General features: G+C 42.5%; 2 protein-coding genes across 2 annotated transcripts in view; one reads left to right on the top strand and one right to left on the bottom strand.

Moving 5' to 3' along the window:
* Positions 1–78: 78 nt before the first annotated feature.
* Positions 79–5,498, bottom strand: paip1 (poly(A) binding protein interacting protein 1). Its single transcript, XM_047048634.1, has 11 exons — positions 5,096–5,498; positions 4,226–4,392; positions 3,767–3,964; positions 3,521–3,633; positions 3,250–3,361; positions 2,840–2,965; positions 2,622–2,728; positions 2,282–2,399; positions 2,087–2,141; positions 1,891–1,972; positions 79–1,349 (listed from the first exon to the last, which is right to left on the bottom strand). Exons 1-11 carry the CDS (start codon positions 5,289–5,291, stop codon positions 1,262–1,264), a joined length of 1,362 nt encoding a protein of 453 aa, XP_046904590.1. The 5' UTR covers positions 5,292–5,498; the 3' UTR covers positions 79–1,261.
* Positions 5,499–11,201: 5,703 nt separating this feature from the next.
* Positions 11,202–18,235, top strand: part of si:dkeyp-14d3.1 (transmembrane protein 132C) — an 85,894-nt gene continuing 78,860 nt past the window's right edge. Inside the window, exon 1 of the mRNA XM_047048709.1 lies at positions 11,202–12,155. Within this exon, the coding sequence (XP_046904665.1) occupies positions 12,083–12,155 (73 nt within the window). The 5' untranslated portion in view covers positions 11,202–12,082. The remainder of the gene's footprint in view (positions 12,156–18,235) is intronic.

Here is an 18,235-nt window from a genome sequence, read left to right as displayed (position 1 = left end):
ATCGCCCTCTAAAGGCAGGTTTAGGATCCGACAATGACCGAGAAACAGGCCACACACAGAGTTCAAAAGATACATGTCTCACATTGTAAAGGATTTATTGCAGGCAAACAATACTGTAAATAATATGTACAAACTATGAAACAGAAGTTCCTTTGTATGGGATCCATAGATGCTGGTAAAAACAAATACAGCTTTGGAGTAGTTTAACCAACAGTTCCTGTTGTCACTGACATTAACAGTTTGAACAGCCAGGATCTGTTGGTATATCAACAAACAATTAATACAAAATCCTCCCCTGAAACAAGAAGTTGACACTCCTAAACAAATAGGATGCCAAGCATTTTTCTAAAAAGGCTCATTTGAACCTAGAGTATTGAAGAAAAAGGTAAAACATCCTTGAAGTTCGAACAGATTTTAAAGTGATTCTTGACAATCAGTTTGTGGCTACCTGCTGGCAAATGGTGTATTTTTTTTTGTTAGTTTCAAAAACCCATCCTCTTTATATGCATAGTCTGCTCTATGGTGCTTAGTTGCCAAGATGAACGATACATCCACGCTCTGACAGATGTCCTCAAAACAAAATGGATTCGGATGGCATGTTCAGTAGAGCTACACACCTAGTGTGGACATTGGAGAAATATAGAAATGTACCTTTAACTATGAATCTATACAGGAAAGATTCCATCTATTGTTGTACCTCTGACACCCAGCATTGTGTTCTACTCCTGCATAAAGCACAGTGTGGCCCTCTGCTGGTAAGTATGTACTCTCATTGATAATACAGTTAGTACAGCAATCAAACTATGCACGTGATGACATTGAGCTGACTATGCAGATCAGTTCAGTCATTTCAGTTTAAAATCTAGGAACTCACAGCACACACAGTTTCCTTCCTGTGGCATTCAGACTGACTGAGAGGGAAGAGGTGTTTGTCTTTGTCAATGAAAAGAGTCCAAACTAAAGCGGAAAACAAAATTGTACAGCACCCATAAAATGCAAACTCAAAACTGTCTTGAGGAACTTGTAAGATTAAAGGATCCAGTTGATTGTCCCCCATCTTCCAACTAACCCAAATCCAACAACACCTGAAACTGGGGTACCAGGCAAGGCAAACTATACACAGGATTTCAAAAAAAAGAAAAGAAATTAAATTAACAATTTGAATGCTAGTTCTCTTTGTTCTTCCCAGTAGCAAACATTCCAGAAAGGTCAACACCAAGGATACTGCATGTGCCTGTTCAGTCTCTCTCAACTTCACCGCTCACTGTTTTCGTTTCATTTCCGATTCTAGACAGAACTTCTCAAAAGCTTCCTCGATTTCAGGGTCCATCTCGTCCTCGTCGAAAAGCCTGCAAAAATATTTTAAAGAAATTGTTTAGTGTACAGAACAGCTTAAACCACAACAGTTGAAAGTCACACACACACACAAAAGAGTGAGGCATTAATGGGTTGCTAGGGGCCACGGCAGCTGAAACACCTCTTTGCTGACTCATCTAAATGGGAGGCTGTAGCTTCCCCTGTTGCATTGTGGGACAGACAATCCCCTCCAACTGACTGAGGTGTCCAGTCGAGGGGCCCCGAGGTCAACAACCTTGCACTGACAGGTCATGTGATATGGGGCAGCAGCTATCCTAGGTCTGTACGGCCAGAAAACGACCACATCAAGCCCCCATATCTTTTTTTGTATGGGTGACTGCCTTTTATCAACTGGTATCTGCTCTGCACCGAAAATGCATGAAAACAGATGTGATCGAAAAGAGGGAGGTATGTCCTAGGTGAGAGGTCAATGGAAAGAGCCAAGCCTTCAGTCGTAGGTGAGAGGTCAATGCAAAGAGCCGAGCCTTCGGGTAACATCTACGTTAGAGATGACTCTCAACCGGTTCGACTCACGAGTCACTCCCGTTCTCCTCGTACAGATCAGATTCTTCCCAATCTCCCCTGTCCAGAATCTCCTGGTATTTTTCAGAGTATTCTGAAAAGGAATAAGACAATTGTGTGGAGGGTTAGTGTCAAGGCTAAAGCCACGTTCCGTAGCTTTAGAAGTTTCCAGAGTGGAGAGAGCCGCGTGTGCATTTGATATGTTCACCTGGGTCAGCCGCTGTGAAAGGAGTACCATCTGTAGTGTAGAAGGTGGGTTCATTCTAGAGAAAAAAAAACAGACCACAAACAGGAAATTTACAAAAATCAGAGCTTCAAATCATTTAACTTTCGTAACTGATATAAAAATCCACAGATGATGGTGGCAGTTCTCCCTAAAGAGAACAGTCCAGACTGTAATCACCATGAAGTAGTTGGGGTCGTTGTCGGGCGTGGCGTCGCTGGCGGCGGCAGCCCCGAGGACACGCCCCCAGTTACTGGACCTCAGCTCCACCAGTCGCAGCAGCATCTGCTTCACGTCCCTGTGAGACGCAAAACACACACACACGGTTATGGATTCGCTTACTCATGCCTCTCCACAACGCAAGCCCTGTGCCCTGAATGGACCGACTGCAGGAAATCTGAATGTCAGTCGAAAGGGTTAGGTGACGTTGTGTTCCCACCGCACACCTATCAGATCCCAAACACTAATTTCCTCAAACCCACACACACACAACCCTCCACATCACACACACACACCCCACCTGCTGCAGGTGGCATCCAGGACAATGTTTTCTGTTCTTTGGATCAGCTGGTCCATGTCGGATTTGCCCGCTTTCTTCCACGTGTCCTCCAGGACTGAGCCCGTCAACTAAAGGTCACACACAACCACACATTAGTCTGGCACGCAAGTATTGGGCTCAGTGACTTCCTACAGAACCCCGGTACGGTCTGGACAGGCTTGGCTCAGGTGTTCTCTCACCTTGAGCAGTTTGACCGCACAGATCAGGTTTCCGTCGACGGGGTTGGAGAACAAAGCGTTCATCAGCTCCTTCAGAGCATTCTGCAGGACCTCCGCTCGACATGGAGGCCCCTTCGCACTCTTCACCTGGAGGGGGGGGAAACACACATGATGCCAGGTGCCTGTTATCCTACCCTCAAGAACTCGAGTGCTGTAGAATGTTACACGTGATGTCATGTAGGTATTGTAACGTATGTCATGGTTTCTTTCATCTAAAGTAATGTATAGAGGGGAATTTCAACATGCCACTTCTTGATCTGCAGCCATATGCTTTAACCACTAAGCTATCCCCCCATCCCTGATAGAATGTTAATCCGGTTAGATGGTAGGAGAAGTGGTTGTCATGAGAACCCTGACCCGGGCCTCCTCACCTCTAGGTTGAGGTAGAGTTCTCCCAGAAACAGCACGTAGCAGTGAAAGCTCTTCTGGGTCTTCTCGTTCCCCTTTACTGCTACATCTCTCTGCTCGTACTCTGTACGGCACCTGCCGAGGGAACGAGATGCACAGAGAAGGAAGCAGTCAGACAAACGGATGGGGGAGAAAGTGCGTTGGGAGGTTTGCAGTCAAAATCTGAAATGATTTGAAGATGACATGAGAAGTATATGCAACACAAGCACACTTTTTTTCCTCCCCCAAACAAACCTTTTGAGGAGAAGTTGCCGGAAGTTGCCACTGGCAGGACTGATTGTAATATTATGAGACAGGTAGTTACAGAGTCGAGCTCCTGTGTAGGCAAAGTTTGGGATGGCGGTGGACTGCAAAACAAAGACACAAATTAGGAGTCGAATGATGCGAACTTAAAACACTCTTCTTTCGATTCAAAGGCATTATTCACAAACCGTTGAAGTTGAGTGTGTGTGAGAAAGAGAGCGTTCCAGCATGGCCCACCTGAGTGTATATCAGCTCCACTAGATCCTGAAGCAGCTCCTCCGTGGTGACCCAGGAGTTCAGCATGTAGGCTATGTGCTCAACATCCGTCTCAAAGGACCCCGGAGAGGAACTTAGGTGGGCGAGAAACTCTTCCACCATGTCAGAGAGTGACTCTCCTCCATAAAACCCATCGCTGCCATCTTCCCAGACAGGCTCCTGCGAATGGAGAGAAGATTGTAGAGTGATTAGCTTGGACATTGCTACTGTAGCTCACTTGATACGACAGCACATCAATTCATTATTGCTTTCTGGCATGGTTACCATACCAACGTGACCTTATTTTAAAACGAGATCGATAAAAGACTTGATAGGCTATATTATGAATCAGAAACGATCTAGGAAATTGGCAAACGTATGTAGCCAGCTCTTTAAAAATTGCAACTATTTTGTTTCCGTAATATTGTCATGTAGGCCTACCTCGTCATATACCTCGTACTGGCTGACTTGGCTGGTGGTTGGAACAAACTCTTTAGCGTTAACCGACAGGGTAGATGTCTTCACCAAGTCCACGTTGCGCCCCTGAGATGCTGGCGTGCTGTTATTGGTGTGTGTGGCTGGGTGATGTTTGCCTGCTCTTCTGCCATCTGGAAACACAAATATACACCCAGTTCATGAATATTGTCCATTTAATTATTTGTATTAGCTTTAGTCATACCGTAGGAACATCCTGCAAAACCTGTAAAATGCTGTTGAACTGCTTTCTTCCTGGGCCAAATGATCTACATTACTAGACTAGCTCAAAAAATAGAGGTTAAAGTTAAAATCCAACAATACCCGTTATAATTGAAGTGCTAGAGATCATAAATAGAGTATCTGACCTAGTTGCTTTAGTGTGCTTAATTTAGAAGCAGTCTCAACGTCTGCATTAGCAAGCAGGTTCATGTGACATTGATACAGTAGATAGCCTAATTAGCTTTGTGCTTACTGCTATGGCTGGCACTCGCCATCTGACACGTTCAATTTCTAGAAGGCTGGTTACTAGTTTACTCGTTGGTGATGTTGAGGCGGCACTCACAGAGCAAATTAATATCTAGTTATGTAAAGAACACGGTGTAATTGCTAGTAAACTACCTTGCTACAACAAATTTAGCTCGTCTTCCTAGATAGAGCTAACTGACGTTGAAATATGAACGCGACAGCTGACAATTCATGTTTATCTGGGGACGCTAAGCTAACCAGCTAGCTAGAGTAGTACTAGCAGGTGACATGCTATGGTTGGTTGTTGACATGCACCACCCACCAACAATCGGGTCAAATACGAAATACTCTAACAGCAACTCTTCTTACCTCCGCCGATTGCATCGCCAGTGCTGCTAGTGTTGTTCTCAACCAAGGGTGGCGAAGTCCGAGGCTGTCTCAGCGGCTCCCGCTGGTTGAAAACATAGGTTTTGGCATCCCCATCGCCTCCACCTGCACCGGTTGACTGTTGACGAGTTCTCCCTGCCCCGGGAGCTCGGTCAAAATTCTCAGTCATATTTGACATGGCTTGTTTGGTGGGGAGGGGGCAAGCGTGAGGGGCCTGTGAAAGGCACGACTCACAACAGCATTCAATTTAAAAAAATAGCTAACGGATTCGTTTAGTTCTCTAGCTATTATCCGTTAATATACGGAGGAATCCACCCTCTACCCTATCACGCTTTCATATTTACACTTTCTGTTTCGAAGCAGGGTGAAGCTAGCCTCAGTCAACCTCTTTTCCGGTTGATTTTATAAATATATTTCAAAATAAAGGTTACGAGACGTTGAATGCGAAAAGTTAACTTTCTTTCCCAAAAATGGTAGTAAAATAAACAGATTGCAGTTACCATAACATAAACAAGAAAATACAATTATGTTAAAGCTAAATAGTACAAGTATTCTGGCTCAATTAGGGTTACTGAGAGAACTGATGCTCTTTGCCGCCATCAGAATATGTAGTGACACTGAAACCTCTATGACTGAAACACATTGGTACTATAACAAATTAAAAGTTACCACCATCCCGTATATTTTTTTATAAAATAATTGAATATGAATAAAATTTTATTTGAGAAAATGCAGGGGGTGGGGGTATTGGTGGAGGTAAAGATAAACGTGCATTTATTTGATGAAAAAACATCACCCCCTCCGAATTACTATTATATTTATCTTGGAGAAGTTCACCTTTTCTCACAAATTGAAGATCTAGGACTGCGTTAGCATGTCTTAGGCCATGCTCCTTGTTATAACGAATTGGCAAACCTGACATTTATTTCACGAAATTCTTATTTCGACCGGATATTAACACATACACTTCCTTCAACAACAAATCCGATTATCCCCCTCCTCTATACCTGAACAAGATAGCGACCTCAAGGGACAGGGAGTGACAGAGCAACCAATAGTCGCAGTACAATGAAGTTGGGATGTTATCAAAACATGTCAACTGGCACAACTTTCGAGGAAGTAAAGTAATTTATTTATACAAAACAAACTCTCAAATCGTAGGATGGGGCGTGTAAATCAGCTTATCAGTGACGGAGTGATTGGATAAATGAAAGTCAGTTGCAACTATAAAAATATATCCATGATCAAAACTTGTCATATGGGGGAGATGGAGGCTTCAGGAATGTTGCAGGCTAATTTAAAGTATCTGGACCCAGGTGTGTCTCATCAGCACATGTGTGCCATATTAGGACCGACAAACCTCCCAGCTTGGCGCACCGTTCTCTGCAACCAAACGGAACAAGGAAAATTGACGTTTCAATTATTACCTCGACTCTTTTCTCCAATTATTTTTTCTTGCAGTGCAAAGCTTGTCTCTAGGTGGCAGAACAGACCTGCAGTTGTGATAAGGAACTTGAACCCAAAACTATGAGCACATTTGGTAAGAATAGCATATAATGTGGTATTGGATTGTAACATATTATAACTTGAATGTCATCTTAAGTAGTAACACACAATGGATTTAAGTATGTTACCATCCATGAGTAAACTGTAAACATGCTTCCAACATATCTGATTCCCTGTGGTGAATTCAGTACATAAACCTCTGATACATTCAGTTGTGCAGCACAAGACTCACATCAAACAGAGTAATTTTATGAGACAAGTAAGATTGGATGCATTTTGCCCATGTTTCCCTTTTCAGTTGCCCTTGTCCCATGATTCCCAACCCTGGTCCTCAGGGCATGTTTTCGATGTTTCCCTGCTCCAACACACCTGATTCAAATAAATGGCTCGTTATTGAGCTCTGTAGAAGCCTGGTAACGAACATGCATTTGAATCAAGTGTGTTGGAGCCAAGAAACATCTACATGCAGGACAGGGGTTCCCTGAGGACCAGGTTTGAGAACCACTGCCCTAGCCTGATGTAAATGTGCCGAAGTTAAATGTAATAGAAAGCTTTCTGCAATCTGCTTGCACACATACTTTCCTACACATCCCCACAAACACACAAGTTGTGCTGCACTTGGCTTTCATGTTAAAAAACAAAAGTGTATTCATCCATCACAAATCAGTGGGGGCCTGCATACTCTGTCCCTGTAGTGGAAGGCAGTTAAATCAATGCCTGATTAATAATTCTGATTTCACCACTTTCTGGCCAAGCATTATTATAATCACATTCTACCTGGGCGTTGAATAAAGCATTGTTCACTGCCGGGATGACATCTTGCTCTGGCTGTCTAATGTGGTTTCTTTCTCCTGCCATATCCCACCACAGTCAACGTTCTTCCTATTTATAAGCCATGTGGTCATTCATTATTAGTTATACCTCCATTTTTTGTCTTTCTGACAAGCATTAGACATTCCATGTTTTTACTCACAGCTGCTCAAGGTCTCTGGAGAAAAAATGATGAAAAATGTCGGCGTAATTTATCTCTTTGCAGTCATGTGGTCGGCAGGGGCAAAGGTAAGGTTTCTTGTGAGACAAATATAACAGTTGATGATGTGTGCTGTGCTTGATTAATAATGAAACATTATTGGCCTTGGACCATGATTTTCAGGTTTCTTCTTAATATTGAAATGTAGAAACTACTGAAAGTCTGACAATATCAATACAATTTAGCTTGCAATCTCCCATGAAACAAACTTGTCATTTATCTGGTTCACTTTTTGTCCTGGGTGGATAGGTAGCAGGACTTTCCCTTCAGTGATATATGTGAGCCCTCAAACCTCTGATTACAATATGATCACAACTTCAGAATCCATTACATTGAATCTAAGTGCTTTTTGGGTCCTTGGATTTCTTCTCTACCATTGGTTGGTACAAAATCACCAAGGATGCTGGAGGCTTGAGACACAAAGGCCTTTAGTAGCAACAAGCCCAGAGTATTCTCAGGAGTGAACACTCTTAGGTTATAAGGAGTTGGGAAAAATGTGCCCTTAGTGGACAGTACACTAGGGCACAAAACTCACTGTAAAGATACGAGAGGAACCTTTTTTCATATAAAAGAAGTGCTTGATAAAGACACCCGAGAGGTTATAGACTGCCCACGGCAGGATGAAATTAAACGCATGGAAATGTAGTAAGAAAGACATTTGGGATAGCCAGGCCTTTGGATTTATCCGTCCAATGGGTCTTTGCCTAATGTCCTTTTGTGCTGGCGGCATATTGAAAAGAGGAAAGAGTATGGAGAGATAATCAGCTGATTGAAAGGTCACGGAAAGTTAAGCAGGCCCTAAGCAAGCCTTGACTCTGCAATTCCGATAAGATATAAATGTCCATGTAAGTGGGAATGAGGAAAAAAATACCCCCGTTGTCCCATTTGTGCTATCACTCAACCAATCGCTCAACTGTCAGTCAAAATAATAGTGTCAACTGGCCAATTTAAAAGCGTGCTCAGAGGGAGAAGTTATTTTTAGTTCTGATTTACAGTGTCTCAGACACAATCCTTTATGTATGGCATAGTAGAATATTCAAGTGGGTGTTACAGCTCTTGATAATGTATTCAGTAAATTAGATGTTCATGTTCAACCTAGCAAGAGTGTAAGATTGCCTGAGGGGGAACAATGTACTTGTACATACATAGTTGCGATGCAGTGTCAAACACATCACAATACTAGGACATCGAGTTTCACAAGTCAAGTCATTAAAGAGAAAGTCTGTTATTTTAGGAATTCTCTGGATGAGTCACATTGCTTTAAAGGTTATGGGCAACAGAATGAATCTTCTGAAGGGGCAGCTGTTGTCAAGGGTGCCTTCCAGTGAGTTATTGTTGATAAGGGGAAGGTCACTCTAATTCTCCCCCGTGGGGGGGGGAATCAGTAGGTAAGATAAGGGCGATAAGTAAATGTACTTTTTAATGGGCTCTGAATGAGTGGAGGCAATCTGCACAGTCTCAAGGTGTCCAGGGCACCCAGGCAGGGTGACAGGGTGGCTGGCCTCTATTATTATTAGTGATATCATAGATCAGATAAGCTGCGGAGAATGAAAGCTCATGATGAATTTGGCGGCTCTGGTCGACCGCAGTTAGTGGGACAGGCTTGGGAGAGGAGAAGGTCATGGATAAAGGACACCTTTCCATGGTGGCTGCAAGGGACAACCCAAGTGCTACATCATGCAGATCATAAGGCCATCTATCTGAGGGCTTGCGTTGAAGGTCAGAAGATGAGTAACCTGAAAAGTTGCTTCCTGTCAACTTCAGGTCACAAGCCCGCACACAGTCTTACAATACACTTGTTTATCATAATGTACATGGTTGACGCCAATAACGTTTTGGAAATGTAAATTTGTAATTTGTATTAATCTTTCTTAAAACTCGGTGTCCCTACATACTTCTGATCTTCCTTTTGAGTCACAGTTCAAGATGGACGTGGTTGCTATGGCGACCCTGCTGAGGACCATGGTGAAAAGTACTTTAGAAAAATAAGTCCTTCAATCATTGACCTGAGTAACAGAATTACCAGCTGTGTGGCTCAGGGAGAGAGCTGAAAGTATTTTATTGTCTTTCCACATACGATGTAACCTTAGACTCCAGAACTCGTCTGGCCCACATGCAGGTTCTCAGAAGTTGAATGGTTCTTTGGTTTACAGGGATTTGAGTGAAATCTCAAACCACAGCAGCAGTGGCTTTGAGAATGGCACCAGCAGTCCACTGTTATTGCAATGAGGAAATTCAGCTTTCTTCCAACACTTCCTGTCTCTGGCTTTAATGCTTTTCACAGATGTTCAAGAGTGAATACACTTCCTTAGACAGAGATCACATTTCCAACATTGACAGGGAACCCAAACACCAGCTCCTTAAGGGACGGCTGGAATGTAAAGTGAACATGTCTAAGCCTATTATGAAGCTTAAATAAACACATTTCTAAGAGTACTATCAAATGGGTGCTGCAGATTTTTATGTAGTGTTGGTATCAATGAATGTAAAGCCTGTCAGTGGGCTTTGTGGTCTCATAATTCAGGATATGAACACCATGGTTAAGATTAATGACTTGCTGGGGACACCAGCACAGAGGTGCATTCTACTGTATAATAATACAAGTAAGCGCACAATTAAAGAGGTAGGTTCGTGCCGTGTGGTATGACTAACTACTTTCTACTCGAATAAATCTTTTGGAGAGTCGCTGGAAATTCATGCAATATAGATTTTTTAACATGAAGAAAGTATCCAGGGATAAACATTCATAGTTCACTGCATCTTCGCGTTGAACGTTAAATGTTTTTTTTCAGTCTACAACATCTCCAAGGGGCATACTTGTGTTGACGCAACAGCTGCATGTGGAAACATTTAGTTCATAATAGATGGCTATGTTACAATAATTGTGTTAGACAACACGACTGGAAACATGAGGCATGTGAATAAAACATAAAAAAGAACTTGTTATGCGAAAAACACGGTTCCTACGTCTGTTTTGGCCACATGGGGTCGCAAGTGGATGGCAAATGGCAGAATATCAAGATCTAAAAAAAAAATTATAGGCTAAAAAATGCATTGGATTTAGCCATAATTTAACATTTAAATGTAATTTATAAACGCTGATGCCCAAAAATTTACGAATTTTTGGTGTAGGCCAACTCCAGGGATTCCTTTAGGCTATATCAATAGAAGAAAAGTAATTTTCAAACTGTCTTGCGTTTTCCTCATTCAGGCTATTCGTCTTAGTTACATTGACATTTTTCATTGTGGGCCAGTCTATCCAATTTGATGTTTTATACCATAGCCATTACTGACCATATTGGTTCATACAAAGTAGCCTAATGGTTGTGTAAATCACTGCAACATCTGTTAAGCGCAAAGAAACATGCATTCATATCAAATGTAAACTACCAGAAATGTAGGCAAACCTAAGTAACCAAATAGCGTAACATTTATGGACCCTAAGCACATATCCACGTTGCGTGCGTGATTGCGCTCTATGCCTACAACACCACACGCCCCCTTCCAAAAAAACTGTCAATCCAAATGGTCACTTAACTCTTCCTTCCTCACTCGTTTTCCGTCGATCTTGTCGCAGTGTGCTGTACCCCGCACAACATTGGATTTATGGCGATTTTAACTTTTCGCATGTTCAGAAGACTGAATTGCATACCCGCATGGAGCAAGGAAGACTAGCCTGTGCTTTTGCAACCTTGGTCACAAGTTTAATGATAGAGTAGACTCTAAGACATGGAACTTCTCAGAAAATAACATGATAAACATTACTCACATCATCTAAAAGAGTGTCTTAATTTCATCCTTTTTGTTTCCGCCATACACCGTCGATGCTGGAGTTGCGCGTGATTAGAATGTGTATTCTTCCAAGAGGTAAGGTGACAACTAACCTGAAGAACTGTTTGGAAAGAGCGAACATGTTTTTCTACGTCTACTTCATAATTCAACAGAATGTCAATTAAAGAAAATAATTTGAGAATGGTGGTGACATTCTTACGGACTACCATTACGCATCGTCAAGAAACTTCGGGCGCAGGAGTAAGAACATCAGTAGTCAGATGATGTGAAGGACACTGAGATACCCGAACAAATGTTGTACATTTTCTGTAATCCTAAAATGATGTGACAAGGTTCTAACAAGTCTCGGCTTTCTCCTATATTTATTCACAAGAAGAAAATCCTCAAAAGCACTACCTAACACAGAAAAGTGTCTTCACACAGTGCAAATATTTTTTCTATCCGGCCAGGTTTTACTTATTTGTAGAAAAACTGCCTCCGTCTTGATATTTGTATTAACAGTACCATGCAACCAAAACCCTATGACAAACGCATGTTGTGAAAGGCATACGTAAAAAATTAACCACATTTTCGGCAGTTTCAGAAGCAATCAATGCGTTGTCGTTTTTGAAGAAGGCTATTTGATAACGCAGCTCATTTTGATGGATGTTTTTAAAGAAGCAAAGAAGATGATGCACATCTGCACGCTTCAGGCAATCATGGTACTTCTAGGGGGTAAGTGTAATTTAGTTAAATATTAACAAACATTTTACTCCCTAAACATTTCAAGCATCTCAATTCTATTACAAGACTTTATTGGGCACAATGTTGATCATTCATAATAAATTGCAGCCAGCCTATTTTCAGACATTAGCCTAGCCAATATACAATTCAGTGTTGTTTTCAAGTTGTGTTTTATGTTGTACAGGGGAAATGTATTAGCAGAAAACATATAGCCTATAATAAACCCTGCTACTTTGTTAGGAGACTGCACCTATCTATGTTTTTGCCTATAGTTGAATACTGACAAAATGAATGGATTGGAAATATTTGTTGCCTGCATCAGTGCTTTGTACCACCAGCACAAATCATATCAGATTCTAAATTGGGTGTTTTTATAAAAAGCTCTACCAAAATTCTTTATTTTTAATGGCCAGTGTGATATTGTGCAGACTCTCAAGGTCTTGTTAGTCATCCAGACATTTTCCACAGAAGCAACACAGAAGTTCCCATTTTGCACATTCTGGGCATGGTGAGCATAGTAGTAATTGAGAGACAGGTTCAGAGGAAAAATTGCAACACATTGCATAATGTGTCAATTCTTCACATACTGTATGCATTATTCCATTCCTGGCTGAAGGGAAGTCAAAGTTGTCTGAGGTATAGGACCGGTCACCACACAGCAACCTGATTCAGGATGAGTCTACTCCGATTAGAGCTGACGAGCTGTTCAGAAAAATCCTTTTTTTTTTTTTTTTTTGCAACTTTAGCAGGCATAGTGGAAAGGCATATATTTTTTCATTGTGTTGTATTTTTTTTCAGAGTGCAGACCTACATTACAGCTTAGTTCCATTAATGAACATCCTGTCTTAGAAGTCACTTTACCACAATCATGGCTTTTATCACCATCTTGACTTGGATTCAACTAGAGTGGGTCTACTTCTGGAAGAAGATAGTTCCCTTCCAAATAAAAGTACCATTTAACAGTACGCTACCAAGTCACAGACATTATAGAATGGAAGTTAGCTTGAGTGCATGTTGTTCAATCTAGCCACAAAAACAGCCCCCATAAGAGGATACTATGTATACACCTGTGTGATTTTCATGGCCTTGAAGGAGAGGCATTATCATATTCTGTCAAAATATTGGCCAGCACCAGTATTGAGTTGTTACCAGTATAAAAGCACAAAGTGCAGTAGTAATACTGAAGTATGCATTCATTGGCACCCAGATCCATCACCTCTTCTCATAAACTTTAAGAGGAAATGCAATGTATCTTTTACCCCTGCTTGACATGAACCAATGTTTAATGACTCTGTCAGAATATTTGATATTCTGCTAGGGTCTTAATTGAACTTGCAGAACTGCCTTGTGGGATCCAATAATCCAGTAGGGAAATCAACCTGCTCCTACCTAACACCCATCAGCTGTCATCGTAGGCTGATTCAAAGGGGGATCAAGCATGAATACTCCACAATATCCATCTCTAAGTACCCAGCACTCCAACCATGCTATCCTCTCCTTCAACCGAACAGTGTGTAGTTCCTGGCATCTCAGTGTTGTGCGACTGTAAGATTTTCTCAAACAAGGACAGTGTGAACACAGCTGCAGAAGAAGTGTTTCTCTGGTCGTTCTGATGCTTTACTATGCGTGTTGAGGGAGTCACTCGACCATGGTATGATGCTTTTCTCGAGTGTGAACCCACCTATTTGCAAGAGGAAGAGGAAGTGAGGAAACTATCACTGTCCTCGGCGTGATCCACTCTTCAGTGATCCACACTTCTGGGAGCCCAGAGCCAGTTTCCTATCCACACCCCTGGAAGCCTCCACGAGAGCTGCAACTGGCAGCCATCTGGGCACGGTGACGGGGTCAAACCCTGCAATGGTAAAGCCAATTGAAGTGAACAGAATATTGAATAGTTTTAGAAGTTAACGGGGGGGAGGGGGGCTTGGAGGGGGAGGGGAGAGGGGGTGGGGAAGGGAGGGGGGTGTCACCGTCAAAACCAATGGATTAAAAGGCAGTTGTAAAATCCCCATTGTTTAGCTGTGAGTCATCACGGTGGGTCCGTGACGGGCTCCCTGGGTGGCTGTGTCTTCAGGGCGTGGTCCTGGTGGGGCAGACCCCTCCAGCAGATCCAGATATGAGGCAGGAACAGAAATGGGTTCCTCATCATTTGCTGATATCCAAAAATGAAAAACTATTCTGGGAGATCATGGGAGGTCAAAGACAATTGAGTTTGTTTCAGATCTGGCTTGTACGGACTTCCTGCGTGAGTTCTGTGTCAATGTTTTGTTCAAAAGCTGACGTCCAATCCAAGGTCGGTTTTTGTGTCTGTCAAGGCTGCGTTGTCGAAAGCTTTTCCTTTATTTCATTCAATGCAGCATTACCAGGGTGTTTGACATTTCTAGCATGAGCCTGATCACTTCCTGGTACCCACACGGGGGCCATGGTTATGTGTAGAAAGTGGACTAATAGTGTTAACGCTGATCTGCCCGCATCATCCAGAGGACTTTGTCCCCAGGAATGGAAGCGGTTGGTGAAACTCTTTGTTAATTCTGGGCTTGAAATTGAACTGTTATTTTTATTACCCTGTGATTAATTATGTTTTGGCAAATGCATCTCAGACATCGGACACAGTCACCTACTGTCATACTCAGAAGGTCATTATGACAGGACCATGATTATGTCAGAAAGTGAGAGAAAAGTTGATGTAAAACAAAGTCCTCCTGCATCCTTTTAAGTTCCAACAATCATTGCTGACGTTTAGAAAATACCGGTATTTTTGAATTCAGTATGCGTTTGTGTAACTAAGGAACAAGAGAACAAGAAGATGAAGTGATGATTCACGGACATTAATATTCCAGTTTAAACCAGATGGTTCCAAATGCGCAAAATATTTAATAAATCAATCAATTGGGATTGAACCCCAGTTTAAGACCAACTGTAGAGTCCAGCAAGATCTGTAAACTCAACCATATGTCTGAGATAATCCTGTTATTTTCTTTATTTTCTCTCCATTGAAGCACCGAAAAAGACCCTAAGTCGACTTTTTTGCCGCCACAGTAACACAGGGAGGAAACGTGAATTTTGACTGAATGTCACAGCTTGTCGTCTCTACTTAGGCATTGAAAATAAAAAAGAAAAAGACATTGAACATAAAAAAGAAAACCTATTGATGTCCAGAGGAGCAAATAACCCTGTTCATATTAGATGAATGGTATCACTTTACAGTTTGTATCCAATATAGGCTACAGGAAATGTTCTCCCGGTATAACAATAATCTACTAATGTGCTGTGCTGATATGACTTTGAAATGACTCATGTACTAAGTTTTCATTACTGCATTAATAGAGATGCTATCGTGCATAGCTTCCTGTAGGAAAAAATGTTAAGCCGGCATAACACAATATAAGATATTAATGCAATATGTTGTGCTTGGAGGCTTCTAAGTTAATATGAAACGCAACACAATTACACATGAGGCCTTTATTCTTTCGTCTACGTGACTCTGTTTAATTGAGCTCGTGTAGACAAGGGAGTTTACCCAGGAATTTACCTCTTTGCAGGACAGTAGCCTCTAGGCTACATATATCAAGTACTGTATTTCATGTGGAATTATGCACAGGTGTCTGGACAAAGGCTCCTTGTATCTGACTCATGAGACAGGCCGAATGTCTGTCAGGATCAGTTGGAAAGACCAGGGTCAGATGAGTCCGAAGAGGCTGTGAAAGTGACAGGAGTACGTTGTTGAAAACGGTTGAGAGCTTTGACCCCTCTTTGGGATTCAGCGTGTTGTACTCGTGTGTGTGTGTGTGGAGGTCCACTCCAAAAGAGCGTAGCATGGATTTCCATTTTGGAGGACTTCAGGGTGTACTGTTGAATCAATTTACTGTTAAATGTTGAATTTAATTGGAGCCCCTTTTTTTGCCTCTTTTCGGATGACTGGAGTAGGTTGTTGCTATGGCCTCTCTATTCCCAATACCTGTCTTACTGTGGAGGATTTTCCTGTTGAAGTTGAATCAAAGTGTCTGTCTGTAGTGCAGGATACAAGAAGTGTTTTGACAGTTTGACTTGGACAGGTCATGGTGTAAACAAGACTACAGGAAACAGACAACAAAGACAGTTGATGTTAAAACAAGACGCAGGGCAGCTCTGGTGATATCTCCTGCTCTGGGGTTTGAACTGAATGCCAGGGACTGACACTATTGACCTTGAGTTAGTTTTGTCTTCAATTTTACAAGAACTTCCATCATATGTCCTTCTGCCAAAAGGCTGTTCCTCCATCTGGCCTGTGCCATCTCTTTGGTACAACTGTTTATTAGCCTTGGATCACAACATGGCTGTTTATATGTTTACTCAGCACTTTGAAATATGAAACCCTGGCTCACATCCAGTCTATCTTCACTCTACATCCACTCCCATCAACTACCTGGGCTTGATATCATAAGTAATAGCTTTAGGTATAATTCTTGTTTTATGATGAAACACACCCAAAATACCTTCAGTGATTATTTCTATTTTATTTTACTTATCACAATCAGCCATGTTGAGGACCTGAGTAACGTGCTTTGACACCTAACAAGGTGGGTCTCCTAATTGGCAACGCACAAACAGTCCACTTCCCAATCAGCAGAATCACATTCTCCCGTAATCAGAGTGCAAGGTAATGGCCGCACACAATCAGTGTGCACTCCTGGCAGGAAAAGGCTAGTTTAACTTTAATGAACTCTGCTTTGAGAACCTTCCGTGGTTGACACCTTCTGGGGAAAAAACACCTTCTAACAACTTACAAAACTGCCTTCTGTATCGTGTAAAATATATTCTTGTAAAACATACCCCCTCTTCCCCTCACCCTTTCTCTCCCCACAGGCCCCCACAACCAATTAGTTGAAGTTGGAACTATTTAAACCGATCTGTGTGCGGAGGCAGTAGACAGGCAGTGGACAGGCAGTTGGCTGAAGACAGGCAGTTGGCTGTGCTGCAGTTCTGTCATGACAGCGACTCGTCGGTGGCTCCTACCAACAGTTCCACCCCTGGTAGTGTCCTTTTCCCCACCAGCTCTGGTTCCTCTCCCAGGTCAGGCCAGAAGGCATCTTCTGGCAGAAAGCACAGTCCTCTCTTCCAAGCACCACTATCTGCTCCTGCACACACTCACCCTCACCCCAGGGCCTCCTAGTTAAGGCAAATTGGATGGGGCCTCCGCAGAGCACTGAGAATGAATGAACCGAAGAATAACACAGGGATTAGCCCCGGAAAATTACGACTGTTTTATTCAAATGAGATGCGAAATGGATGGAGATGTTCTGCTACTGCTGAGGCTTTCAGACATGCCCTCGTCTTAACCTTTCCCCTTCTCATTGCTCGCCTTCAATGTATTACTCAGGTACTCGGGGTGAACATCAGCAATGACCTCACCTGGTCTGTTCACACGGACAAGGTGGTCAAAACGGCCCGTAAGCGCCTCTTCTTCCTGAGGAGACTGAAGAAGTTTGGTATGGACTCAGTCATCCTTACTAACTTTTACAGATGCACTATAGAAAGCATTCTGACTGGTTGTATAACAGTGTGGTATGGGAGCTGCACAGACCGGGACCGCAAGGCCCTACGAAGTGTGGTCCGTTCTGCTGAGTTCATCATCGGCAGGAAGCTCCCAGCCCTACAGGACACCTACCACACACGTTGCCTTAGGAAAGCCAGCAGGATTCTAAGAGACTGTTCCCACCCATCCTTCAGTCTCTTTACCCCGTTGCCTTCTGGCAGGCGTTACCGCAGCATCCGGTCGCGCACACGCAGACTGGACAACAGTTTCTACCCAAGGGTCATCAGGCTTCTCAATGGACACTGATATGGACATTTTTACTGCACACTAGTCACTTATACACTGTCACTTTCAGCTACTGGTTGCTCTTCAGTAACATTGCACTACTGTACCTCGCCACCAGGCTCCTGTTTGGTCATTGACAAAGTCACTGATCTGTAAATTTGCAAATTTTGTGTATTAGGGTTAGTATAGCGTACTATTTATTGTTATCTGTAATTTAGGAAGTCTTAGTGTTAGGGTTAGTATAGTCGTTTATTTATTGCTATATTGCTGT

This window comes from Hypomesus transpacificus, chromosome 24 (assembly GCF_021917145.1).
Source record: "Hypomesus transpacificus isolate Combined female chromosome 24, fHypTra1, whole genome shotgun sequence".
NCBI classification, from domain to species: Eukaryota; Metazoa; Chordata; class Actinopteri; order Osmeriformes; family Osmeridae; genus Hypomesus; species Hypomesus transpacificus.
This window is presented reverse-complemented; position numbering and strand designations above follow the sequence as displayed.